The sequence below is a fragment of the Furipterus horrens genome, unplaced genomic scaffold (assembly GCF_987537825.1).
Source record: "Furipterus horrens unplaced genomic scaffold, mFurHor1.1.pri manual_scaffold_6, whole genome shotgun sequence".
NCBI classification, from domain to species: domain Eukaryota; kingdom Metazoa; phylum Chordata; class Mammalia; order Chiroptera; family Furipteridae; genus Furipterus; species Furipterus horrens.
Genome location: NW_028327176.1, coordinates 181,021,020 through 181,048,876, shown reverse-complemented (window position 1 = coordinate 181,048,876; position 27,857 = coordinate 181,021,020). Strand labels below are relative to the sequence as shown.

At 51.2% G+C, this 27,857-nt stretch overlaps 1 protein-coding gene across 2 annotated transcripts; it reads left to right on the top strand.

Moving 5' to 3' along the window:
* The first annotated feature begins 253 nt into the window (after positions 1–253).
* Positions 254–27,149, top strand: ZC3H12D (zinc finger CCCH-type containing 12D). 2 transcript variants are annotated; one of them, XM_090279958.1, is made up of 6 exons: positions 254–405; positions 8,302–8,679; positions 17,419–17,558; positions 20,614–20,848; positions 23,777–23,883; positions 24,882–27,149. In XM_090279958.1, the coding sequence occupies exons 2-6, from the start codon at positions 8,372–8,374 to the stop codon at positions 25,679–25,681; spliced, it is 1,590 nt and encodes a 529-aa protein (XP_090136084.1). In that variant the 5' UTR covers positions 254–405; positions 8,302–8,371; the 3' UTR covers positions 25,682–27,149. The 2 variants fall into 2 exon arrangements, with proteins under 2 accessions (XP_090136084.1, XP_090136085.1); XM_090279959.1 differs by lacking the exon at positions 254–405 and adding an exon at positions 4,711–4,928.
* Positions 27,150–27,857: the final 708 nt, after the last annotated feature.

Here is a 27,857-nt window from a genome sequence, read left to right as displayed (position 1 = left end):
TCTGTGAGCCCCCCGTGGTTTTGCTGTGCAGCCAGCCGGTGCCCTCGCCAAGAGTTCCTTTTGCATGTGGTTGTTAAACTTTGATTCAGTGACTCATGCTGGGGCTCAGGCTTGAAGCGTCCCTCCCTCATTTGATTGCTTTCTTCCTTTTCCTTTTTTTTTTTTTTCAACCCAAAGCAAAAGTACCTTTGCAGCTGAATGTGCCCCTGGCATCCAGGAAGTGGTGCTGCGACATAAAGTGTCTCTTAGCGGACACGTGGCCCAGCTGGGTGCTCCCCTGGCTTTGGTGACACCTGGCCAGCTGGGCAGAGAGGGGCAGTGCGGCAGCTGGTGGCAGCGGGGCAAGTAGAGGGAACACCGGAGCCACTCCGCTGTGAGGACCGGAGCGGCACACCGGAGCTGCCGGTGAGTGCATGTCCCCTGACTGGCAGTCTGTCACAAACACTGTGCAGACTTGTGTGGACAGAGGCGGGACATGGGGGAGGGGCGGGTGCAGGTTGGAGAGCTGTTCTTGGATAAGGAATCTGATTACCTGCACCTTAAATCACTGTAAGTCCTCAGATGAAAAAAAAAAAAAAATAGGTAAGCACTTGAAACTTCCTTTAGGTGAAATCTTTGTTCATTTCAGCAAACTCATCTTTAATTTCAAGATGGGTTTTGTGGGAAAAAGATTAATCAGAGGAAGCTCCTCGGTTTAAGTAAAAACTCCTGCTAGAGTCTTTGAAAGGATTTGAATTTTATGAAATCAGAAGGCTCCTGAAAACATCTTCTAAGCTAGAGGTTGATGTGGGGGTGTCCAGTCTCCTGGCAGACCAGGAACACAGGGCAGCAGCTCCAGGCACCGTCTCCTCTGGGGGACAGCCCGTTAGGCGTCGAGAAGGCACACAAACTCACTGAAAGGAACCTCCATCTGCTGGCAGTGAGGACCATGGTGGCTAGTTCTCTGCTGCCATTGGAAACCTCCGCCTTGCCCCCCACCCCCAGGTTATATACTTCTCTCCAAGGCCCGGTGATGCAACTCGGGGGTGCCCACCCACGACAGAAGAATAAATAGATTGGGAGTAGAACATAGCAGACTTTTTGTTTTTTAAACTTTGGTTTGGAGTTCCTTGGGGCTGCGGATTGTGACTGTAAACACCCCCGTGAGCACCCAGAGTAGCCTATAGCAGCGCAGGAGAGCAGGGGGCAAGTTCAAGGAGGAACCAAAAGGCCAGGCCAGGCCAGCCACGCTCAGAGCCGCATTATTCACAACAGCCCAGAGGTGGCCAATGGGAAAACAAAGTGTGGTATATACAGCACACACAATGGAATATTAGTCACCATTTACATGGAAGGAAATTCTGACACACACTGCCACAAAGGTGGGTCTTGAAGACACCGTGCTGAGTAAAATAAGCCGGTCACAGAAGGACAAGTACTGTGTGAATCCATGAGAGACAGAGAGTGGCGGTTGCCAGGGACTGAGGGAGAGGGGACAGAGAACTCGTGTTTAATTTGTGTAGAGTTCCCACTGGGGGAAATGAAACAGTTCCAGAGGGCTGATGGTTGCTTAACACGGCTGAACTGCACCCTTAAAATCAGTTCAAATGCTAAATTTTATGTTACGTACATCTGACCACAATTTTTTAAAAAATGGTGAATTCCCTTTAAAAAAATAAAATAAAAGCCCAGGCATGGGCTGAAGTCTTTGCCTGTCTGTGACTTCTCCAAAATCTAACTGAGTTTATTGAGCTGCTCCAGAGCTGAGCTGAACTGCCCATCTTCTGCCTGGACTCCATTCAGAACTTTCTCCCCATCACGGTGGGTGACCTCAGAAAGCCGTATGTGGGGGATTTATTTTCTCTGGAGCTGGCAGAGGGGGCCAGGGATGGACTTGGGGGTCCAGGGCAGTGTGCTGGGCGCACTCATTCTGGGGCTGATGTCGGGGTTCACCCTACCCTGTGGCCCTGAGCAGCCCTGGGTAGCGCCCTCTGACCTGGGAGATGGTAGGAATCACTGCTCTTGGGAGTCTAGTCTCTGCCCTTTATTAGCTGTGGGATCCTGGCTAAGTCAGCGAAACCTCTCTCTTTTCTTCAGTCTTCTCCCCTGCAGTGTGAGTAATGAGGTGGCTCTTTCTCCGTCACAGGGATGTTAGGATTTCCAAAGGTCACATATAAGGAAGCACCTTGTAACTAGGAAATGCTGTGCACATGTGGGTTACTGGTCCTCTGCAGGTCAGGTCTCACTCTGTCACTTCCTCCTCCTTCTGCTTCTCTCTTATTCTGTTCCTCAGGGGCTCTCAGTCAGTGTTTGCAGACTGGATTGGTTGGTTCTAGAAGGAGCAGATCTGATCTGACCCATTGTTCCACCTGTGGGGCTCCACTCTCCTCCCTCTCCATCCCTCCCTTCCTTCCACCTGTTTTGTTGGGTCGCCTCTAGCTTTGGCTTCCGGCTGAGCACACCGCCATGGTCGCCAGGACGGTGGACCCGAGGCAAGGGTCGCGATGCTGACCGTGGTAGGAACCCCAGAGGAGGCTCTAAAGATCCTGAACGTGTCACCAATCATCGGTGCTGTTTGTAACTTCCAGTCAAGGTTGGGGAAGAAAACGAAAATGAACTTGTTCATACTTTCAGGTCTTAAAAATAGGAAGGAAAAAGAAGCTGCTGGTGGGGCTGCAGCTCAAAGACGGTTACGTCCCAAGGTGGGGGGTGTTGGACCTGAGGGCTGGGCAGGCTCCCAAGAATGGCCCCAGGCTTCCCTTATTTAGAAAAAGTTTGAAAAAAAAAAAAAAAAGAAATTAATTTTAATGACTCAAAGGGAGAAAAAGCCTCTGAAGTGGGAGAATTTTTTTTTTTTTTTTCAGTTAATTCTCTTCAGCAAAGCAGCTCCCCTGGAACCTGAATGCTCTGTGGCGAGCTGCTGGGGACGGGGTCTCCTGTGGCCACGTGCCACCCCCCAACCCCAGGTGAATGCCCCAGGTTTTATAATTTTGGGAATGTTCATGTTTCTGTCCTACCAGACGCAACTAACATAAACTCTCCTCGTGGCTTGTACTCTGTGACCAAAGAGAAGTCACCTGACCCAGTCATAGTTTGGTTTTCCCACTTCTGCAATAGCAAGATGTTGCCTGCGTCCCGAACACAACTCAAAGCCACACATTGTTTTCTGCATCTGCTTATGGTCGTCTTTGCCATTGACTAGCTATAGGACCTCTGCCCTGTACCACTCTGAGCCTCAGTTTCTTCACCCACCAGAGACCGTGGAAAGTTCAAGCAGGAGTCGCTACAGGAAAGTGATGTGGAAACAATGAGGAACCATGTGAAAATGAACTGTTCTGTTCACGTTGCCCCTTTCTTTTCTTCCTTCCTTCCTTCCTTCCTTCCTTCCTTCCTTCCTTCCTTCCTTCCTTCCTTCTTTCTTTCTTTCTTTCTTTCTTTCTTTCTTTCTTTCTTTCTTTCTTTCTTTCTTTCTTTCTTTCTCCCAGTCCTCCTCTCTCTTCCCTTCTCTCTCACTCTTCCAAACCAAAATAAGTGCTCCAGTGCATGCGTTAGTGGCTGGGGCGGGACCGGAGCTGGACCTCTTGAGACTGGGAAGGTCCTTGGAAGACAGGGTGGTGAGGTTGGGCTGAGTGGAGGAGGGCCGGTGCTCCAAGCAGAGGGAAGAGCCCAGGCGAAGGCCAGCAAGCCTGAGAGAGACCACAGGCCTTTCAGGGATAGTGAGCAGCCCTTGGTGTGAGGCTGGGCTGCCAGATTGGGGGAATGTCCTCTTCCTCCATGGAGATTGGACCCCAGCTGGACCTGAGCCCTAGGGAGCAGCGTTCTTAGAGGGGACTGGTCACTAGTCAAGAGGAGAAGGAGAGGCTGAGCTAGAAGTATGTGACCAAGGAGACTGGAAAGCGAGCGTGGCCCGTTGGTAAAGGGTCTTTCTTTCATGCTGCCTAGTGTTGACCTTTGCTCTGCAGAGGATGGCAGCATGTGGGCATTTTGGAGAAGATATAGATGTCTTTGATCAGTGCACTAACTTGATTGGAGTTGCAGGTGACTGTTCGGTGAGGGGGCCCTCCCGGAGCCCTGGGTGGGGATGTGGCGCTGCTCTGACTGGGGAAGGCCATTTCCTCCTTTGCTGTCCGGGTCTGTGAGGGCCCTTCTGGTCTCTCCTTGCTCTCAAAGGAAGATAAGTTGTTCCTCACCTGTGTTTTGAAAACACATTTTTCTATCAGAACTGTTGTGCTTAGCATCATAACTTATGGCTTATTGTTTACATTCTCTGTTTGTTTTCCCAAATAGGTTGTAAGTGAATTGAAATGTAACTGTGTGTTGTTTTGTTTTTATAGAACTGGGTTGCAGCACAGTGCTGGGTGGCTGGTGGGTGATCAGTGTTTGTTACATGAATGAATAAATGAATGAGTGAGTGAACAACTGAATGAACAAATGAACAAGGATGGTGGTGGCTGTGAGTGTAAAGGAGAGGAAGGTAATAGAAAATGTCCAGGAAGTAGAATTAATAGCCAGTTGGATGTAGAAGAGAGAGAAAGAAAGAGTCAAAGGTGACTGAGATTTTTTCTCTGGGCCTCTGGGAAATGCCATTCATTGAGATTCAGAACCCAAGCAAAAAAAAATACACGAGGAGAGAAGATAATTTCAGCTTTGAACATTTATTTAAGAAAAATCTATTAAACTCTTCAGGTAGACTAGGCTCTGTGCCAGGTATAGGTGATTCTGAGGCAAATAGGTCAGGATGAAGTTCACAGGTCCTTGAGAAATATTTAGATAAACAACGATTCAAAGTGTCGTAACGGGTGAGCAGAGTGCGCGGTGGAGCTGTGGGTGACGCAGTCTGTCTGTGGAGTTAGAAATGACTGGTTTGAGTCGCATTTGAGCTGAATCCTGAAGTTTGCCAGACCAGAGAGCATTCGGGCGGAGAGGAAGGCATAACCAGAAGCACAGTGGTGAGAATGTTCTGGAATACTTGGGCAGCAGGGAGGGATTCAGTGTGGCTCTAGAGAAAGAGCCAGGTGGGCCCGTGGTGGGCGGTGAGGTGGGCGGGAACCAGCACTGCGTTGTGGCAGCTCTGCAGCCTGCCCAGAAGCCAGTGCCTTTCCCGTAGTCAGCATGGGGTCCGAGGGTATTTCTAAGCAGGGGGTGACATGGTCAGACTTGTCCTAGAAATACCAATGCTGGCTATTGCGGAAGAGAACCCTTGCAGGCGGCTGCCAGGTGTGCGGTGTGGGATGACGAAGGTGAGACTGAGGCTTGGATGGGGCAGTTGGACAGCAGGACAGGAGTGTGACAGAGGCCAGACCCGGGGAGGGAGAGACACTCGGCCTCTGTCCTGGGGCCCTGGGTGACATGTCTTTAGGCCACCCACATGGACCCATCTGTGTGGAAAGACTTATTGGAAAACTCTGGAGTTAAGAAAAATATGTTTAGTTTTCAGTCAGTTTTTCACTCTTAAAACTATTTAAGGACCCCAAAGAGTTTTTGTTTATGTGGGTTCATCTACCTATCTATCCATCCCTTATTAGAAACTAAAACTAAGAAATTAAAAATATTCATTCATTTTAAAATAATAAACCAATCACAATATAAATGACATATTCTTATGAAAGATAACTCTATTTTCCAAAATCAAAATCTTTGTAGGAAGACTGGTACCAATTTATGTTTTCGCAAACCTCTTTAATATCTGGCCTGGTAGAAGACAGCTGGAATCTCATATCTGCTTCTGCATCAGACTGTTGCAATGCCACACGATGTATAGTCTCTGGAATACTGCAAGGTACCCTCATGAGAGGATTATTATGAACATAGTTTTTAACTTTGCAGATTCTCTGAAAGGGTCTTGGGTCCCCCCAAATTTCCCTGGACCACACTTTGAGAATCACACTTAAGTAGACCAAGCAAACGTCTGGTGAATGACAGTGTTTCGAGTCCCCACAGCACTTTATTCAAATAGCATGTGCGGCACTTATTTCACAGACTTATAACCGTGTGTGCCTGGTCCTTAGCAAGGGGCCTGAGCTGGAAGAGCAGTCGTGGGCTTATCTGCATCGGGGCTGGTGGAGGGCATGAGGGGAAAGAGGGGAGGCCCTGGGCTGAACCTCATCATTGAACAAGTGAGCAGAGGCCAAGGAAAGAGCTGGAAAGATTTAGGAAGAGACTCAGGACAAATTGTACAACCTAAGGGAGAAGAGAAGGGTTTCAAGAAGGAGGTTTTCCAAAAGTTTTTGATGTAAACTAACAAGTTTGGGGAACGGTCCACAGTGTCAAAGCAGCAGAGAGGTTACAGCAGGTGAGGAACGTGAAGCTTCTGTTGGAGTCGGCGGTGAGGCCGCTGGTGACCGCGGTGGCGGTTTGAGTGTTCTGGCAGTCCGTAGGCCCAGGCAGAGTGGGGGGTGACAAATGGGGGCAGCAGAGGCCTGTCTGTCTAGGAGGCTGGCTGAGAAATGTTCTTCACCCGCCAGACCCTATCACTGTTGGTTCTGTTTGGGTGCTAGCACTGTAGGGAGAAGCCCAGTCTGAGAACGGGAATCTCAGTTGGGAACCTAGAAGAGACATGTGAATACAGATCTGTAGGGGGCTCCCGTGGGAGACTAGGAACTGAAGGTCAAGGCCAAGATCGATGGTCATGAATGCTCCATCGAGCACGATCTGTAACTGGGAAGAATGGAAGACAACTAAATTTTCATCATTGGGCGTAGAGTCAAACACCATCCATCCATCCATCCTCCCATCCATCCAGCAAAGGCACTGAAGTTCAGGTGTGCCAGGCCCCTGACCTAAGTGCTGGGGGCGGGGCTGCGGTACTGTAGGGCACTATTTATGTTTAAAAAGCCCCCTAAACAATAGATGTGTGTATCTATTATGTATGCAAGTAAATGCAGAGAAAAAATGCAGGGAGGGTGCAAACAAACCCTCAGCAGGAGAGGCAGGTGGGACTTGAGGCGCCTATGAAGGGACATTTCCTCTCTCTTTTCTTATATGTCTGCGTTGTTTCAAGCTTTCACAGCACATTTTTTTTCATGGTTATTTCTGTCCTTTTAAAATGTTTTTTGAAAGATGTAGATCTTGGTGCGTAGATGAGACAGGGACCCAGTGTGTCCAGAGTGTTCCTGTTGGTTTAATCACCTTTTGGTAAACACCTGGCTGCAGGCCCTGCCTGCCCACCCCCACCCCTCTCCTACCCCCTCCGCTCCCCACAGAAGTGTAGGCCAGGCAGTGATGCCTGGAGGAAACGGTCACGTTTGGGTCAGGGCCTTTCATTTCAGAGGTTCAGTACGGTCTGAATCAGCTAGGGAAAGCTGAGCCAGTACACAAAGCTGAATTTGGGTACATTTACTGGGAATAGAATTTGCTAGAGGGTATTTTTCCCTATTGAAGCTGAGGAGCTATATTAGTTTCCCAGGGCTGCCATAAAAGAATACTGCAGACTTGGCTATCTACATAATTTTATTTATATATATTTACACATATTGTAGTTTATGTAATAAAATATATTTTGTATAATAATGTATTATTTTATATAATACATACTGTTTTTATTTTATGTAATAATATAAAATATTAGTCTATATAATAATATAGACTATTATTTTATATAATTATTTATAACATATACTATTGCATAAATATTATATATAATAATATATTCTATTATATAATATTATTTATTATATAACAATATTTTGTTTATTATTATAGTTGTGTCACAGTTCTGGAGGCTGGAAGGCAGAGATCAAGGTTGCACAGGTTATTTCTTCTGAGGTCTTCCTCCTTAGCTTGTAGCTGGCCGCCTCCTCCTGTGTCTTCACAGGGCCTTCCCTCTGTGCCCCGCTGCGTCCGCATCTCTTCTTACAAGGACACCAGTCATGAGGGATCCGAGCCCACCCAATGACCTCATTCTAACTTATCTCTTTGAAAACACTATCTCCAAACAGAGTCACATTCTCAGGCACTGAGGGTTAGGCTTCAAGTTATGAATTGGGGTGCACACAAGTCACCCCAGAGCAGCGCCTTAGAAACATTTCTTCGGCCTGCGCACAAGAGCCCCGAGCTCTGGGGTGGCCTTGTCAGAGGCCCGTGGCGCCCCTGGCAGGGGGGTGCGGGGGTGGCGGCCTGGGAGAGCGCGCGCTAGTAAAAGCGGCGTGATTGCATCTGTGGCTCCGCAACCACACTGAGCAACTGAAAATCCCCAAGGGGACCAGGCGTCCTCGACATGATTTCCTCACAGATAAGGTGCGGAGGGAGCATAGATCGATTGCTCTCGGTGACCTGACAGCCGGGCTGCCCAGAAAACACCTGATGGAGGCTTTCTGTCTTTAGCTCATGCCGACGGGGCTCTGCGGGGAGGAAGCCGGCGGCAGGACTCTCGCCAGGGGCCCGCTGGCACAGCATGGAGGAGCTCTCAAGCAAGATGGAGTTTTTCCAGAAGCTCGGCTACAACCGCGAGGACGTGGTCAGGGTGCTGGACAAACTGGGCGAGGACGCCCTGGTCAACGACGTGCTGCAGGAGCTGATCCAGACGGGCAGCCGCCCCGGGGCCCACCAGGCCAGCCCTGCACCCCTGCTGGTCCCCAGGGGCTCCTGCGGGACACCGGACTCAGCCTCGCGGGGACAGGGGCCTGACCCCGAGGAGGACCATGGAGACCCAGCCAGTTCCTTGCGCCCCATCGTGATCGACGGCAGCAACGTGGCAATGAGGTAGCTTTCTTTATCCCTTAGCGGAGGGGTGGGAGGCCTGTCCCTCTTTTCAGTGGTTTGGTCCAAGCAGCCTGGGGCCAATGGATGGGGCTTGGAATCCCTGTTCCTTCTCTTCGTAGCGGTGTGGCCTTAAGTAAGTCACTTAACCTGTCTGAGCCTCACTTTGTCCATCTGTAATGTTGGCATAAAACCTCCCTAGCAGGGAGCTGCCCATCATGCCTAGGACTGTACCGGACACACACTGAGGGTTCAACAAGGGGTAGCTATGATCATATTAGCCCCAGGAGAGAGGCCCTTCTGTGAGGAAGGCAGTGGGTAGCTGGGAAGGAGCGGCTTCTTGTCTGGATTCTGTCTCTAACCAGCTGTGTGATTCTGGGAAAGTTGTGTTTCTTAAGTTTCCTGTTCTGCGACACAGGCCAATAGATAGCACTTCTGCTTCCCTCGAGGGTGTGAGAATCAAATGAGAAAATGTACTTGAACTTCGTTGGAAGCCCTCTGCTGGGGTTATGGGGAACGGGGGTGGTGGTGTGGTTCCCTAGCTAAGTTTAAGAGGTGAGTTCTTGCCCCCAAGGCTGCAGACAGAGTAGGTAGTATCTGTGTTTTGGTGGCGAGAGCATCCTGCCCCGCTTTGCTGTCTTTCCTGGTGAGGCCAAGTTCAGCTGTGAGAGACTCTCTGCAGCCTCCCCCACACTCCTGCCCAGGCAAGGAGGAAGCATTGCCCAAACAAGTGCATTATTTTACTACTTGGCTTAGTGACAGCGGGGCAAAGGGCAGAGCCATAGGAAATTGGTCACTCACAGTTGCAAATAGATATGCTTCCCTTTTCAAAAGCTGAGCTGTGGGTGGGAATTGAGAAAAACTCTGTTATCAGCAGCACTGAATGTGCCAAGAGGGCATTCCTTGGCCGACAGGCTAAGTGGCTTTCCCTGGGGACTTGGTCTCGTTGAGTATTTGCCACGGCAGGACCCAAGTTTGGAATGGCTCATTCCAAGATGACTCAGCCTCAAGGGCTGCTCCTACATGCCCTGCATGGTGTGTGTGGGGTCAGCTTCAGCCCACCAGGGTTCCCTGGGCTTGATTAGATCAGGGGGGAATGAGCCCTTCTTTCTCCAGGGCTTAGAAGCTGGTCCCCAGGAATCTCCCAAACATTCAGTCATAGGCTCTTAGTGAGCCTGTTAGGTCTTGTTTAATTCAAGATTTCTGGAGGAGTTAAGGGATTTGAAGGTCCTAGAAAGAAAGTCTAAGGGGTTATGAGAAAGGACCCTGGCCTCTGTCTGATCTGGCACCGCTCCCTCTGGGCATCAATCGAAATTCAAGATGATATTGCTGAAATTGAAGATCCTTCCAGGCCAGAATTTTTATGAGCTCTGTGATTCCAAATCAAGTAGCAAATTGGCTGTAGGATGAAAAGACTCCTTCAGGTGCTACAGGAAAGTGTAGACATTCTCTCCTTGGAGACCAGACATTTTTTAGGAATTGTTATGATAAGGTGGTGGTGAATGGTTTTCTTTTGATGGAAGTCTCTGTTGCTGCTTGGAATTCAAATTGAAACCACATCCTCAATTTGCACATGGCCATGATGTGTCCTGGTTACATCCATTGGGTCCCACTCTCACACCTCCCACAACTGTAATCCGTTTAATCCCTGCCAGTTACAAATGACAGTCCTCACTCAGGATATTATTAAAATATGTCACACACTTGCTGCCTGAAAATCCCCTCAGCTAACCAGAACACATGCATTTGTGTGTGCTCTCAGAAGTCTACCGTAGGTCTCGTTGGGCCGAAACCAAGCGCTGTGCTCCCTCTGGAAGCTCCAGGGGATACTATGTTTTCCTGCCTTTTCCAGCTTCTAGAGGCTGTCTGCATTCCTTGGCTCATGGCCCCTTTTATCTCCAAAGCCAGCAGTGTCTGGAAATGATACACAAATGTGGCATGTGTGTTTATATATGTATTTCTCTGGGGAAAAGATCCACAGCTTTCCATAGGTACTTAAAGGGTTTGTGGTCTCCCACATGTAAAGAGCCACTGATGTAGAGTGAGAAATTACAGGTAATGTCATGCTTTATGGGAGGTGCTAAGCCCTGAGTCCTCCATTGGCACAGAGAATGTTAGAGTTTGGACATCTGACCTTCTCGGCTGAGCAAGGAAGAAGCTCAGGAAGGAACTAGACAGGCTTGGTCAAGGTCAACACTGGCTCCGTCAGATCCTGGCCTCCTTTCCTGTGCTCCAACCATCCCATCCTATGTAGAAGTTTCCACTGGCTTCTCTCCTCAGAGCTTCAGAATGTGTAGCCTGAGGCAGCTGGGTCACTGGCAAAGAGATTTTTAAAAGAAGTGGGAATATATTTGCTTGGAGCGCATGAATGGGCCTGTTTTATGAAACATATACTGTCCTCAAGTCATTTAGATAGAACCATACCACCAATCTAAATCCATCTCCTCATTGTAACAACAAAGGCAGTCCGTTTGGCTCTGAAGAACAGGACTGATGGCTTCAATTGTCATTTCTTAAACGATGAGTTCACTTCAATGAGAATTCTAAGCTGCAATGTTGGGAGTGCATAAGACAGGGTCGTGGGAAGCCAGACCTTATGCCTGCCCCATAGTTTTGATGAATCTCTTGTTCACATAGAAAACCAGGTCAGAGGCAGGGAGTGGAGCCCAGGGCTGAGAGTGTGTGGATCTGAGTTCCGACCCCACGCGTGGAGGGGCTGCCCAGTGAAACTCCTTGTAATGATGGAAAGAAAGCTCTATACCTGAGAGGCCTGTTACAGTGGCCACTTGCTGCTTGTGACTCCTTGGCACCTGCAGTGTAGCTGGTGTGACTGAATAGCTGAATTTTAATTTTTTAAATTAATTTGAAATTAAGCACAAGTAGCCTCATGTGGGGAGTCCCTACTGTGCAGTTGTAACCTTTCCGCTTGCTAGCCACGTGACTGTGGTGCGACTCACCTTTTCTGAGCCCTGTAGATATGATTATGAGGTTAGACTAAATAATAATAATCTTAAAAGGTCTTTCATCTCTAACATTCTAGGATTTAAGGTGATAACCTTATGCATGGCTTGATAGAAATGAACGCATTTTTCTTCTTTGACAGAGGTTCAGAGAGAGTAGGTAACTGGCCCAAGGTCACAGTGCAGGCTCTGGATTCTGTACTCATCCAGAGTCCTATATCTCCTGCAGGACCGTGTCCCTCTGGCTTTGCCCATGTCCAGCCCTGGAAAGGGTCTCCAGGTGGGAGAGCCTGACCCCACAGGCTTTTGTCCTGGAGCCAGAGCCTGCCTGCGTGAGCCGTGGACTTGCCCTTGCCCGCTGCAGAGAGGATGTGCTAAGTCCTCCCATCCCACACCAGCGGCCCAGGTGCTTTCTGCAGGACTGGTACTCAGGACGCCTCTCCTGCCACTGCCAGCCTTCTGGGCACCCTCAGGGCATCAAGGTGCATTTCGTGGTGGCTCTGATCAGCTAACACCACAGAGGCTGAGTTCCAAATACAATCCCCAAAACTTCAGGGTGCGCATGTGCATGTGTGTGTCTGTGTGAGAGACGGGGGTGTGAGCTGAATACCTGAGTCTGTATACCTGGCCTTCAGAAAACATGTCCAGCAGGTTTTAAAAAGAAGGTGGCTTTCATTGAAAGCAGATTAGAAGAAGCTGCATCACGGCGATTGAGAAGAGCATTGGGTCTCTCACGTGACAAGTGTCACCAGCATTTCCTTGCCTGGAGCAGGCAGGCTCACAAGTGTTGCACATTCTGTAGGCAAATTTAGGAGAGGCGTGACTTGAAGGATTTCAACTTGGGGGAAATCCACCTGATAATTTCATATCCTCTTACTGCCCTGGGCAAGGGTTTCATTTGAATGTGTCCTCATTTTGGGGTACAGGGTTTTTTTTGTTGGGGCTGCTGTTGTTTATGTTTGTATCCTCAGCAGAACCTGGCTTCTTTTGGAGGGAGGACTGTTCAGGAAGAGGGCTTGGCCCACAGCGGGAGGTCTTGGTCAGGCCTCTCTCAGTGGGTTCCTGGTGGCAGCTGTGCTGCTGGGCTGGGGGCCTGCTCCCCCTGACCAACGCTGGCCTTGGGCTCCGACCTAAGTCTGCACCCATCCCTCTGTTTGTAAGATGAGGATGCTCAGAGCAACACCCCAAACCCTGCTCTCTCTCTTCCTTCTGGCCTGAGCTAGGGGGAGCTCTGTTGGTGAGAAGGACTATAATCCAGGTTCAGAGCGCTTCCATCTGGACCCCAAGTAGGAGACAGTCAGACAGCAGTGTCGCTTCCAGGTCACACCTTGAAGGTCCTGGTCCGTGAGCCGCTAACTTGTGCAGAGACCTCTTGCCAATAGTTGAGGTTACAGTGGTGTCCTGATTAGATTGTCTCGTTACTGTAAGGGGCTACACTCTGACTGTGGCTGCCCACGCACAACTGCTGTGTAGGCAAAATCTGCCTCAGGCACCAGCCCACTTCCCCTTACCACCCTCCCTTTATTCAAAACCTGCCACTCCTGTTTCCTTTTCCCAGGGCCCGGCTCACAGACTGTTGCCTGATACACTGGTTCCCAGCGACTAAGAACAAGCACGAGGGGCCCCCCACAAGGGCAGGCTTTTTAGCAGCCACTAACCCAGGCTCCCTAGACGCTGCTGTCTGGGCCTGGGGGGCAGAGACGGCCGAGGGCAGGGACCAATGGAATACAAGCAGACTGGGGAGGAAGCGTTTGCAGCTCCAGAAATGAGGCCTGAGATCTGCCAGATCAGCGAGCTGTTCACGTTGCTCTGCTTTAGTTTCCCCAAGGGTAAAACTGGACGAAGGTCACTTCCTCAAGGGCTTGTTGTTGTGATTGAACGAGGTTCCGGTGCAGAGGGGCCTGGTACCCAGGGCTCCCTGAGACTATTAGGAATGAGCCCCAGGAAGCAGGGGGGAGCTCTGTCTCGATCACTGCCCTCTGAGCGCCCAGCACAGAGCCACGCCGAGGTTGATGTTCATAAACGGATTTTGAGTGAATGGCGGAAGTTCACACGGAGGGGGGCCTCTGGATTAGGTATTTCTCTAGCTGGCAGGGAGTGGGCTCCTGGGGTGATCATGAGCTTTATTGCTTTGCTCCTCTTAGAGACAGACACCCCCACCCCCATGCGGTGGGGAGCTAGCTCCTGCTTAGGGCATCAATCCTGCGATTGCCCAGAGCTTTCCGTGGCCTGCGGTTCAGCTCAGACTTCCCTGTGCCTGGAATCAAAGCTGGAAGGGAGGGCGCATCTTAGGGGGAGAGGGAAGGAATGGGCTGTGACGTGTTATGGGCTTCCCCTGGGCTTAGTGTGACTCATCTGCCCTTTGGAGACTCTTGGCTGAGGGGCCGCATCTTGGAGTCCTTGTCAGAGAGAGCACAAGGCTGTGAGGGCAACTCTCCCCGAACTCTTGATCCTGAACCTAAGAACCCCTCCCCTGCGCAAGCCCCCAGTGGGGGCCACGGCCGGCTGTGGTCCTGACCGGGGTCACCTCTGCCCCCTCACAGGGGTTGGGTTTGGTTTCTCTCATGCCCCCATCTGCACCCCCCAAAAATAACTGGGGAAGGTACGTGGGCTTTTTAATGGTCAAGGCAGATGTGTAGTCACAGAACAGAGAACAATCGAGGACCAATTTTTAAAGGAAATTGCGACAATGACATGTTTACTTCAGAAGCGACTGAGGATAGACTTCTCTGCAGTCGGAGATGCATGTGTTTGAGGGCGCGGTGGGGGTGCCATCAGTTTTTCACATTCTGCTTCCATGTGCTCAGGTAATAGATCTCATTTTCCATGATAGATACCATCTCTTCTCCATGTTTTAGGCAGTGGGGAGGGGCACACTTGAAACTTGCCAGTTTGTGATGCCTCGCATCTCTGCCTTCTGGAAGATTCAGGCCTTGGGTTTCCTCTCCCCGCCCCTGTCCTCTCCTGCATGGCATCTGGGGGCTTTGAGACCTGGTGTAGGCTGGGAGAAGGGGTCTGCAGAGCCTCCCTAGGCTCTGTTGCACAGTGGCAGGGCTGGCTTGGCTTCCAGAAGGGTCAGCATAGAAGGTCGTTGGTCCCATTTGGCTGTGAAGTCACGCTGGCTTAAAGTGCTGTCCCTCTCAGGGGCCTCTTTGTTCATCCCCGGGCCTCAGACACCCCACCTGTCAGCCACTGCCCTCCAAGGCAGCCTGCGGCCCTGGGAGGTGCCTGCCTGCTGAGACCACGACCCCTGAGAGGCTCGCGGCCGGCCCAGCCGGGCAGAGGCCCGAGCCTGCGGCCTCCCCTTCTCACCCATCCTGATGTTGTGCCATCTCCCCTCCCGTTATGGCTCAGTCGGGGGAGCAGGCCTGGGCGGTGCAGGGCTAAGGACCCAGTGAATGACCCCTCCTCGTTCTCCCTCCATCTCCTTTCTTTTCAACTTCCACTGGGGAGGAAAGGGGCTTGCTTTCCACTTCCTCTTTTTATCTTATTATTTTTAATGCCTGAGACAGCGCCACTGATATTTTCTCCTGACTGTTTGCATACGCTTCACAGCTCGGCTGCAGTGGCCAAAGGGCTGTTTTCTCTAAACTGGAAGGTGTGACAGATCTAGGTGGTGAGGCCAGGTTCCTTATCTGCTGGCGCTGAAGGAACTTGGAGTTCCGTATCTCCGTCCAGCCTGCCTTCCCGTACTGGTGATTCACCTTCCCAAACACTCCCTTTTCCTCTTTGCAAACCTGCGGCTCTCCTACTCCCGCTGAGAAAACAGCAGGAGAGGCCACGGACGGAGGAGAGAAGGCACAGAAATGGAAATCTGAAGCGTCATCCTCGTCTGGACATGGGCCATTTCTGCAGGCCAGGCCTCTTGGGGTGGGGTGGGGTGGGGTGGGCGTGAGTGTCATGGTGACCATGGTACTCCAAGAACCCAGTCCTGCCTCTCTCATCCCACCTCCTATGACTGTCCCTTTTGTTCGCTCTACCGGCTCCAGTCCCTAAATGTGCCAAGTCTTTCTTGCATCAGGATCTTTGCAGCCAGCTCTTCCCTTGACCAGCTCTTCCGTTCCAGCCAGCTGCTCCTCCAGCTGCTCATAAGATTGGCTGCTTCTCAGTCATTTATTTATTCAACACGTTTTTATTCAGTCCTTACTGACTGCCAGGCGCTGTGCTAGGCGCTGGGGATTCAATGGGGACCTGGAAGAACGTGTGGCTTAGAGAGGGCAAGACCCGACCTCCTGTGGTGAGTGTGACCGTTCACTGTGATAAGCGCCAGGAAGGAGAAGTCTGGGGCTGGGAGGGCTCATAATAGGGAATCTGATGGGATTTAGGGGTTCAGGGGTCAGGGGATGCTTTCCTGAGGAAGCGGACATAAACCTGAGACCCGAGGGAGGAGCGGGATGGCCTGGGGGCTCTGTGGGGGGCGTGGAGGAGGCACAGGTGGCTGGGCTGGAGGCAGTGAGCACAGTGGGCTCACCTGGAGGCCAGGCGGTGTCCCATCCACAGCGAAGGCCCGTTGATTCTGTGTTCTCAGTCTCTCAAATCGATTCAGCAAAACATCACTGACCTCCCCACTGACCTCCACTAAGTCCGAGGGTGGTTTTCAGGCCTCGTCGGTCCTTTGCAGCAGCGTTTGCTGCCTCCTTCCCGTGGCTTCCGCAATGCCGCATGCTTCTGGTTCACGCCCTTTCTCGCTTTCTGCAAGTGCCCTCCTCCACCTGTCACCAGCCGCTGAGTTCCGGAGTTCCTCCAGGGCCAGTTCCAGGTCTCTCGCTCTCTCCCCAGGCAATTCTCTCCCCGTGGTGGCTTCCGCTGCTGCCTGAACCCAGATGACCCACCCATTTTACCACCCAGGCCTCACTTCTGGACCCGAGCGAATTACTTAACATTTCCACTTCAAGGTCACAAAGGCACCTCCAACTCAATATGTGTCCACGACCAAACTCGGGGATCTTTTCCTCTAAACCCTGTCCTCCTCCAGAATTCCCTGTCTCAGAGAAAAGCCCACCGTCTAGTAACACAGCCAGATGTCTATATCCAACCTCCACATCCTGGAGATTTTACCTTCTAAATACCTTTCAAATTCACCCACTCTTCTCCCTTATGCATCAACACCTGCACGGCCCAAGTCACCATCCGTTTTTGCCTTGATGAGCACAACAGCTTAACTGGTACCCACACCCTCTCTTGCTCCCTTCCGATTTATCGTCTTCTGTGCTGCCAGGTGGAACTTCCTGAAACATACATTGGGTCACATTGTATCTCATCACATGTACCCCCCAATCTTAAAACCCTTCTATGACTTCTTATTCCTCTTAAGAGCAAGCAAAATCTTCAGTAAGGCTCACAAGGCTCCGCCTGGTCATCCCTCTCTCCTTCCTGCCACCATTGATGTGTTTGGTGGAATTTATGGGGCGTGTTGGTTTCCTTGCCTGGACTTGGGGAGCCCAATAACATAATTACAAACCCTCTCTTAGGGTGAGCGTATTCTGAAGATGGCTACTCACGTCCATTTTGTGTTGATTCTTATCGTCTCAGTTAATAAGATAATCTGGCCTATTAGTCCTTGGAATGCACTTGCCCTGGAGCGCGAGACCCTCTACAAACTATGAGAAGCAATATGGTTCCAGTTAAGAAATATACTTTATGCAAAGAATGAACTCTTTTTTAAAATGTAGCTTTGTCTGATTCCCATCGATTATGAGACCATGATCTAAGATATTCCCCAGGAAAATCACTTTAGAAATACTTTCTGTGTCTTTACAGATTCTTTGTTTTCCCCTTGTAGCCATGGAAATAAAGAAGCCTTCTCTTGCCGGGGAATCCAGCTGGCTGTGGACTGGTTCAGGGAAAGAGGACACACCTACATCAAAGTTTTCGTCCCATCCTGGAGGAAAGAACCACCAAGAGCTGATACCCCTATTAGAGGTATGTGGGGGCAGATGCATGCTCACAGGGTACCTTCCACCTTTCCTCAGGAGTGCTTCTGACAGTAGCTTTCTGTTTGCTGATGTCTGTCTTCCTCACTGGACTATGAGCTCCGTTAAGGCGCTGACTACATGTGCTCACTGCCTTAGCCCTGCCCCCCAGCGCAAGCCCTGGTACTGAGTAGGTGCTCAATATAGAGTTGTTGAAGAGATGGATGAACAAATTACGTCATCTTTTAGTGTGAGTGGTTAAGTTCCAAGAATAATTGTTTTACAACTTTACACACTCTGCAGAAAGATTGGATCTGCATCCACCCCTCACAGAATATAGGATCTGAATATTATATTTATTTATGGAATCCATAGTCCAGGCTCTTCATATAAAAAAAAAAAAAAGGAGATGGAGATCCAGGGAATTCTTTACTTAAAAAAAAATTTTTTTTTTAATTTATTGATTTGAGAGAGAGAGACAGAGAGAGGGATCAACTTGTTGTTCCACTTACTGATGCATTCATTGGTTGATTCTTATATGTGCCCTGACTGGGGATTGAACCCACAACCTTGGCATATTGGGATGATGCTCTAATCTACTGAAATACCCAGCCAGGGTGAATTCTTTACTTTTAATTCTTATATCAGATAGGAATATTTTATACTATATAATAAGAAGATGCTCAGCCATTCCCTTGTTTCAGCCAAATCAACGAGGGTAAGGGTGGTGGGAGATTTCTTTGACTTTGTCTTCCAGCCTTTTTACCAAAACTGTTTGTTTTTAAAACCATCAATGGTTCCCAATTGCTTCTCCTTCTCCTTTGTATTCTCTATTTTTTTTTTTTTAATAAAATGCCATTCTTGTCTTATGGATGCAATATCTTTTGCACTATTTCTATAGACTTTCATGAATTTTTTTAAGTTCCACAAATTATACATATATTTTTCCTCTGGTCAGATTTCTTTGTTCACCTCTACTTCTACTTCTCTCTTTTTTTGTGTGGTTAGGTCTTCTTCTCAAAAACCTGGTGATCTTTTGGTTGCCAGTTTTTATTTGTGAATCAAATATCAGATTGGTTCAATAACTACCTCTTTATATAAATATGTATGCAATTGCCATGGGCCTTCTCTCTTAGAATGTGGCTCTTTCCCTGCGTGGTGGGGCTGACTACTGGTGGTGGTGGGCAGTTTTCTCCAGCATACCCTGCATGAGCAGGCAGACAGCTGGGCACCTCTAGCCACTGCCCCATCCAGGGCCACAGTGATGATGGCTTTACTCCAAGATAGCGATTTTCAACAGGCGTGCCGCAAGAATTTTTAAAACATGCAATGCCTGACGCTCAGTAGTCAGCCAATGTGCTGCGGCACACACAGGTTTTAAAAATTCTTGCAGCCCCTGGTTGAAATTCACTGCTCTAGGTGGTCCAAGGCCACGTGGGAACCTCATTTTCCAAGTTAGAGCTCCGCTTTCCTTTGCCTTAGGCATCAGGAAAGGGTGGGTGCAGCTGTCCCATGGGGAGCCCTTCAGAGAGCCAAACTGGCTTCTGCCAACTCCGCTCCCTCTCCATGTGCCTGGAGCTCTGGAACTTTCCAGAGAAAATGGCTCCAGCTTCTCTTCAGCCCTCTGCACACATTCTGATCTGTGGTTCCCTCTCTGCTGCAGGATCAATGTGATTCTCTCTGCTTTCTGTCTTCCTAAAATGTGTCAAAATCCTGGGTTTGCCTCTGTCCCTGAGCCCATTCAAAAAAAAAATTTTTTATTTATGTGTTTTTAGAGAGAGTGGAAAAGAGGGAGAAAGAGAGAAGCATTGATTGGTTGCCGTTCTCACATGTCCCATACGAGGACTGAACCAGCAACCTACGCATATGCCTTGACCAGGAATCGAACTGGTGATCTTTTTCTTTGTGAAATGAGGCCCAACTGACTGAGCCACACCAGTCAGGGCTCCACAACCCATTTTTAATATGAATTGGGATCCCCTCTCATTTTATTTCTTTACTGCCATTTCAGTGGGATTATGAGAAGCAGGGGCATGAGTAGCTGTGTCCAGTTCTCCATCATGAACTGGTTACCCCAAGTTATTCTTTATAGTCTGAATATTCTTTATGGTTAAATATTACACAACTGGCTTTCAACAGCTGTGTAATATTTAAATCCAGTATGAGTAAAGAGTAGGGAAAGCATTTTGAGGAAGGAAAGGAAGTTTTAAACAAGCCACAAGAAGTGCAAATTTGTGGGAGAAAGATTCATACATTTGACTACATTAAAGTAAAAGACTCTCTTCATTAATGGTTACCACAAGAACAATAAAATGAAAAGACAAGCCCCAAACTGGAGATGCTATCTATCACACATTCCTGATGAAGGATTTCTGTCCAGAATTGACAGAGAATGTCTCCAAATTAAAAAGACAAAGACAAAGCACCGATAGGAAGATGAGCAAAATGCATGAACAGGTTGTTCCCAGAAAACACAGATTGGTCATTAAGAGTGAAAAGATGCTCAATCTCACTGGTAACGACAGAAATGCAAAATAAAACCACAAGAGGCCACTTTACACCCTCCAAATTGGCAAAAATTCAAAACCCTGAAAATGCCTAGTGTTGACAAAGTTGTTTTGATGCTGTGTTGTTGGGTGGCTGGGTAGTAACTTGATATAACCACTTTGAAAAACAAGTTGGCATTACCTTGCAAAGTGCCTTTCCCTCTAACTCAGCCATATTACTCCCAGAGATACACCCTAGAGAAACTCTTGTATTTCTGCACCCAGGGACTTATGGCAAAGCAGACAGCAGTGACCATATCACATACCTCGCCAACACAGTGTGAAATGACTTAGGCAGAGAGAAGCTAACAGCAGTCTTGACCTGGGGTAGCTGGCTTATTCTGCTCAAGACCTCCCCACTCTTCTGATGTGCGGGGTGAGGGGGTGGGGGAGGTGGGAGCTGGCTCAGAGGGGACCCCTGAGTTGCCAGATGTGCCCCGTGATCTTACCACAGTCCTTAGGGGTGGGGAGCCCTCTGAGAAAGCCACTACATGCCGTCCCACGCCCTGTGGCCCCCAGAGCAGCATGTGCTGGAGTTGCTGGAGAAGCAGGCAGTGCTTGTGTACACGCCGTCTCGCAAGGTGAATGGCAAGCGCGTGGTCTGCTACGACGACCGCTATATCGTGAAGGTGGCCTACGAGCGGGACGGCATCATCGTCTCCAATGACAACTACCGTGACCTGCAGAGTGAGAACCCTGAGTGGAAGTGGTTCATTGAACAGAGGCTGCTCATGTTCTCCTTCGTCAACGACCGGTACGTGGTGGCCAAGGGGGCCTGGCACGGGGGGGGGGGGGGGGGGTTAGGCGTCATGGGAAGAACACCACTTCAGCTAGCTCAGGCCTGGCAGGGCTAACAGTCGCAGGCACACCTTGCCAGGAGCAAAGGATGCCCAGCCCCGGAGACAGCTGGTCGCCCACTCCCCTAGGCCGCACAGTCTCTGTGTTTCTGGGTCTCCTCTCTTTTGTGACTCGTTTTCTCCAACAGGGCTCTTTTGCCCCAACTGCCCATGGCCTTTCTGTTCCCATGTCCACATGTAGCTGGCCCGGCATAGAGGTGCCCAGCAGGTGGGCCAACCATGGGCTTGGGGGCACCATAAACTGTTTGTTTTTACCTTTAAAGAACCTCATACGTCAAATAAGAGCACTGGAATAGTCATTGGGGGAAAATCTGAACTTCGTTGTATTTTTTTTTCTCCTGTTTTTATCTTCCTTTGTTTAATTTTTTAAGTTTTGAACTTCATAGGGCAGTAGGCAGCATCATCTTTGGGGCTGTCAAGATCTTGGAACTGACTCTGTCTCAATCCCTCTTGGTTGAAATTTTCAAGAGAATCTGCTTGGTTCATCCAACTCCTAGGTTGGTTCCCCTGGGTCAAGTCCACCCTGGACTCACCAGCTACACGAGAGTCACGAGGCACAAGTGCGTAGCAGGTGCTGGGCAAGGGCCCCTAGACTGAGCTCAGCTGCAGAGGAAGCAAACCTGCTCAGGCCTGCTGAGGGCACAGGCCAGGGGCCTGCAAGGTGGGCGCGGGTCTGAGACCAGCACCGCGTGGGACGGCGTGGGGTGGGCAAAGTGAGCCAGGGCCTCACTCTCACCCCCGTTTCTGCTCCAGGCGCTGAGGGCTCAGTCCTCATTCTGGGCTCTCGGAGGGATGTGGTTTGGGACAAGCTCCCCGACTCTGTGAGGGCAGCCGCTGTATCTTATGCGCCATGGCCCCCACAGGCCTGGCACCTCACAGGCACTCAGTAAATAGTTGCAGATGAGTGAGTGAGTGGCTGCAGCCTGGGGAAGGGAGAGTGGGGCGAGCGGAGGCTACACGTCAGCTGGGTCGGGCCACTTGCACCAGGAAGACCAGCTCCTGACTCTGAAGCCTGGGAGGCAGTATGGTGTGGCGGAAAGGGCTGGGACTTTGGGAGACAGGAGGTGAGGTTTCAAAATGAATCTCTGTGTTTACTGGCTGTGTGTCATGGGGAAATCACTCAACCTCTCTGACCTAAACGTTCCTTATGTTGAATTAATCATACTCGGATTAATTATACTTATGTCTGAGATGGTTGTGAGGACAAGAGAGACTTCTCAGGCTAGGACATGCCAGGCCAGGACACAGGCCTCCAGGGAACACTGTGGCCCCCACAACCATGTGGTCCATAGCCGGAGAGGTGGAGGACCCTCCTGAGCCCCAGGGCGGACGCTCACAGCAGCTGCCCTGCAGTAGCCCCTGTGGTCACTTCCACATGCACAAGGCCAGCGGCTCCCTCTACCCTGCTCAGGCCTGGAGGAATCTGGCAAGTCTGGTAACTGTGGGTTCCAGAAAACCCTCAGTGAGGTCTGAGGGATCATGGCTGCCTCTGGCCTGGTGACAGCCTGGGGCCCAGGCCAAGTTTTTTTGATGCACAGGCCACTGCTAAGGGTCTGCCAGAAGGTCATCTGGCTGCCAGAGGCAGAGTCTGCCCGCCTGCCTGTGGGGGAGGATGCCCACCCCGGTGCCCTGGGCAGGTCCACAGGGCCCTCTTGGCCCCGCTAGCAGCTGCGAGGCCGGGAGAGAGCAGGAGGTGAAGCCTTTGGGAACTTTTAATAACCGCAGTGGGCGCTCCCTGGATTCTTGGTCAGGGCCCAACTCGGGAAGCCAGCTGTGCAGCTGGGGTCCGGCTGCGGAGGCTGCCCGGGATCGCGCCCAGCTCCGGGCCAGCCTGGTGGATGTGGTCTGCAGGGTGGGACCTCAGCATGACCGCTGACTCTTAGGGGGACACGAACTTGTAAACACAGGCCCTCCATTTATAATCCACAACCCCTCCAGCGGAGCCTGTTTGTGACCTGGGCGTGTCTCCTGGGGACAAAAGAATTCATATAAAAAGTGGAGACGCTAAGCCAGGGGAGTTTTCCTCAGGAATGTTGTTTTCCCCTTTGAGCTGTGAGCCCCTTGAAGATGCACTCCCTTCCCTGTTAGACTTCATGCCAAGGGGAGGGGAAGGGGCAGGCGGGGGCAGGGTGGGTCAGGGAACCAGGCCAGGGTCAGGCAGCCCCGGGAGCTGAGACCTAACCCGCCCAGAGCCCCGGCTTTGCAGAGGGGGGTGGGCTCTGCACGGAGGCTGGGATTCACAGCGCTGCTGACTCGCGAACGGGTGTTCCAAGTTCTGTTCATATTAATCCCCACCCTGTATGTGCCCAGAACTGTGGGGGTGATGCTGCAGAAGTGGGATTCGGGCCCCTCGGAGCTCAGAGGATGAGGGCTGTCAGCAGCCTCTACGGAGGACTCTGACTTGCTCTGCTGAGGACAAAGCAGCTCAGAGTCGCTTTCAGATTAAGACCCAGGGGGACCAACAGCGATTATGCTTCGAGTTGAGTAGGTAAAAATTACATAGGCACTGTTAAAATGCAGATTCCTGAAAGCTGGTGGTGCTGATTAAGCGGGTCTGGTAGGAAGCCAGGGACCTGCATTTGCAAAGGAGAAACTTCGAAGAGCCCAAGGGCTGCTCTCCTGAGGTCTCCTCGCGCGTTCAGTGACAGGAAGGGCTGTGCCGCTTTAAGGCACTGTGACACCTCTGGGTGTGAGAAGAGCCCCCGCAGGGGGGCCCGCCTGAGGTCATGCCCGGTGCTGCCAGGCCCTTGCGGGGTGCTTGCCACGCAGCTGGAATTCTGAGTCCCTGCTGGTCTTGCAGTGGTTCCCCTGTGCTTGTGTTCCAGGTTCATGCCTCCTGACGACCCCCTGGGCCGCCGCGGTCCCACCTTGAGCAACTTCCTGAGCAGGACGCCAAAGCCCCCAGAGCCATCCTGGCAGCACTGCCCGTATGGTGGGTGACACCCTGTGCCTCATGGACCCTGTCAGGGCCTTACATCTCAATGGCAGTTTCCTGGCAGGGCTATTGTAAGGATGAACTGACATCCGCGACACCTGTTGCATGGATATATTTTGGGGGGCTGGATATAGGGGTCACACATAGGGCAAAGCCTGTCCGGAAGCAGGGAGGCTTTGCGCTCCCCAAGCTCCCTCATCTCAGTCCCTTCACCTAGCACCCTGGCATGGTGTTCCATCCAGCCCCTCCTCCCCTGCCCCCCCGCACCCTTGTGGACTTTGGTCAATGCTTTCTGTTAAGAGTTAAGGATTTTATCTGGAGCCCTGCAGGGAACCAACCTTCCAGGCAGCTCTCAATAACTTGCTCTGGCAAGTTATGTGATGTCCCCAGGCCTTGGTTTCTGTGATAGGTAGAGTCATTACACGTTAGAATTAAGGTGACATACTTTCAGGTCGACGCATCCTGCTCCCTTTCACTCTCAAAGGCGCCCAGGTTGTGATGATAAATTATTTGATCACCTGTTAAGACAGGCGATGGTCAGCACCGCGATGTGGACAAATAGTGGGAAGTGAGGCAGCCCTGGGAGCGCCATCCTATGCCATAAGTACCCACTGCCCACTCCCGCCTCCACCCGCAGGCCTGTCCAGGTTCCCCGGGAAAGTGGAGGCAGCGGTCATTGGGTGGAGACATTGGTCTCAGTCCCAGATTGACACTCACCTGCCTGACCCCGGAGTTACTGTGCGCAGAGCCCTGCACCACAAGAGGCGGGCGCTGCCCCCTCGTGCATCCCACCAGCGCCCAGCCCAGTTCTCGGCATCTCGTCCTCCCCCCCCCCCCCCCCATCCCGATAACTCTCGGGCCTGGGCGCTTTACAGTGCACAATCTCTGAGAAGAAAGGCCGCGGGGCCCGCATTGCCCATTGCGCCTGGCCGCACAGCCTCTCCCGCGTGAGGTGTCACCCAGCGCCCTCTCTCTCTCTCTCTTGCCCCTTCCAGGCAAGAAATGCACCTACGGCATCAAGTGCAAGTTCTACCACCCCGAGAGGCCGCACCACGCGCAGCTGGCAGTGGCCGACGAGCTTCGCGCCCAAACTCGGACCTGGCGGGGTTCGGGATCTAACGAGGAGCGGGCGAAGGGCCGGACGGAGCAGGGCGGCCCCCGGGGCGTCCCCATCGCCGCCTGGCCCGGCCCCCGGGAGCCCGGAACGCACAGCCTACCTGCGGCCTGGCGAGCGGCCGACGTGGCGGGCCTCGAGGACAGCCTCTCGCGTCTTGCCTTCAGCGATGACCCGGGAATCCTCGGGGCGTCCTCTCCCGGCCCCGACTGTGGCCTCGCGCCCGGGTGTCGCTGTCCCGACTGGATGGACCCTGGGGCTTCGCTGTCCCTACCATCCCTGCCCGGCCTCCAGAACCTCCAGAGCAAGTCGGGCCCGCGGGTCCAGGCGCGGGCTGGGGACCGCCCCGAGGACCCGCAAAATGACCTGCTACCCCAGCGAAGGCCACCTACTGACCCATGGGCCCTCCCACATAGGGCCACCGGGTTCCCAGGACGTTCGGCCTGGGAGGAGTTGGGCTGGGGCGAAGGTGCCTTGTGGGGGCCTTTGGGGTCCGCGTCAGGGTCCACAGCCAGGGAGCAGGACGCACGCATCCGTGCGCGCACAGCGCTCTGCAGCATCTTCCCGCACCACCAAGTGGACAGCGTCATGGCCCTGTTCCCCGCTCTCTCCGACGTCACCAGGCTCATGGTCCTCATCCAGAGATTCCAACGGTCTGGTGCGCCCATGGAAAACCCCTAAGGAGTGAGTCCAAGCCACCACCAGTGATATGTTAACTTTGCCGGTGCTTGCCCGCTTATACCTTGGTCGTCACCCTTGTGCGGGGCGGCCTTTTCTTTAAGGATGGTCAGGGAAGCCGGCTTCTTCACCCCCAGCCGTGCTCATGGTGGTACTTGGTGACTCACTGTCGACGTAGGGCTGCTGCTAGAGTTCTGTGGCCTGTAGAGGAAAGTTGGCTAGTTCTGTGGAGGGAGTAATTTCTCTGCCTGCAAGACTACAAGTCCCACTAGGCTCCCAGGGTTCATCTGGACCATGCCAGGGCTGTGTTTGTCACGTTGCAGTTGGGATCCACAAATGGGTCACAAGATCGATGTAGTAGGTCACACCAGAAATGGAGTGGAATAGGAAGTCTCGGAGCACGCACCACATAATCAGGTTACGTATATATGAAACTCTCATTTGTTAGTTACATGTGTGTGCCTGTGTACCCATGTAAATTTAATGTGTTCATGGGCAAAAGTTTGAGAAATCCTGGTAAATGACCTTGAATTTCATTGCATCAAATCATGTTTGAAACATGTAGTCAGTTGGGCAGTGGAAGTTTTGGCATTTGTAGGTTTTTATATGAGCTGTTTCTCTTGCAACATCATGAGGGCAGCACAGAGTTCCAGCCTTGATGTGTGGGCTCCACTTGTCACTCTGATGTGTCTGTGCTGGTTTGTGGAGGCGTGGCAGGGGTACGTTGTCCTGAGGTCCTGCCTACGGGGCTTTCACCGCCTTCACACAGCATACACACACAGATGCATGCACACACAGACACACCGTGTGACTCAGGGGTAAGTGGTCCAGCCCAGGCCCTCTCTTGGCTGAGGCTTCTAAACCACCCCTCACCTCACAGACCAGGCCCTTTTGCTCAGAAACCTCAAGGCTGGTTAAAGGTGAGCTGGGATGAGTCTCAGTCTTGGAGGCTTATTGCCACCTTGCACCATTATTGTTTTTCCCTACTGCTTTGAGTTTTGGGGAGAAGTGATCCGCACATTTGCAATGGACAAGAAATTACCATTGCAAATGATGCTGCCAGAGCATGGCCCCTGCGTTCTCAGACATCTCTGAGCAGAGTCCACCCATTCATTCTGGCTTCCGAGTCCAGTCCTACAGGTCTCGGCTGGTTTGTTCATGAAGGAACTTGGTAGCTTGGCTATGGCAGAGACTGTAAGGCACCTCCCAATGGAAAACCAGCTTCCAACCCCTGCAAACTGCAGAATGTCAAGAATAGGGGAAACTCTTCTTGGTGCGTTACTTGGCTGCATTGTTGGTATAGCCCAGGGTGCACCTGGGAGAATCCACTCCTGGCCCTCTAATTCATGGTCAATGCTGCCCCTGGAGATATGGTGTCAATATGTCCGCCTGTGATCCCATTCATCCTTTTAAACCAGATCCTGAGTGTGGCTTCTGACAGATCTGTACCTAGCCTCTTTTTCTTTTCCCCCAAAAGGACATGGCAGCCACAATTGTACCTTATTATTTGGGGGTCTCAGTCCTGAAGAGGGCCCACTCTCTGTAGATAAATTGGATTGCCTGCTTGGTGTTTCTTTTTTTCTTTCTTTTTTTTATGGCAATGGTTTTTTAATTTTATTTTATTATTTTGGGTGTTTCTTTTTAGTTTTTTTTTCCTCTTGACAAGACAGGCTTTATTTTAGAGCTGCGTTTGCCTCCTGATGTGGAATCATTGCATTGCTGATTTACAGGTGGAAACGTTTAAACTGCTTCCTTGGAGGACAAGTTTGAGTTTTAGTAAGCTGTAAAGCTATGTTTTCTTTTTTTGGTTCGCTGTGATTAAGACAAGCACAAAAACAAGTGAAGAAACAGCACATCTCAATGTAATCCCCTTTGGAGTTTTTTCCAAAGTCTCAGTATGTCTCTGTGACACAAAGCATGGGTGGGACGGGTGAATGAAATGTTCTCAGTTGCATAGCTGTTCCCAGGCTCGGAAAATAAATCACTTTCACCCACACCTGGACTCTCGCTGCCAAACTGTGTACCAGTTCCTCTCAGGTCAGCTCTTCCCCCTGGGCTGGATTTTTGTGTCCAAGTTGCGGCTGTGAAGACTGAGGTTATTTTATGGCTGCTTTATTCAGTGTTATTCCACCCTTGGGAGGAGGGGGAGGAGGCTGGAGAAGCAGTGAGGCCCCGAGGC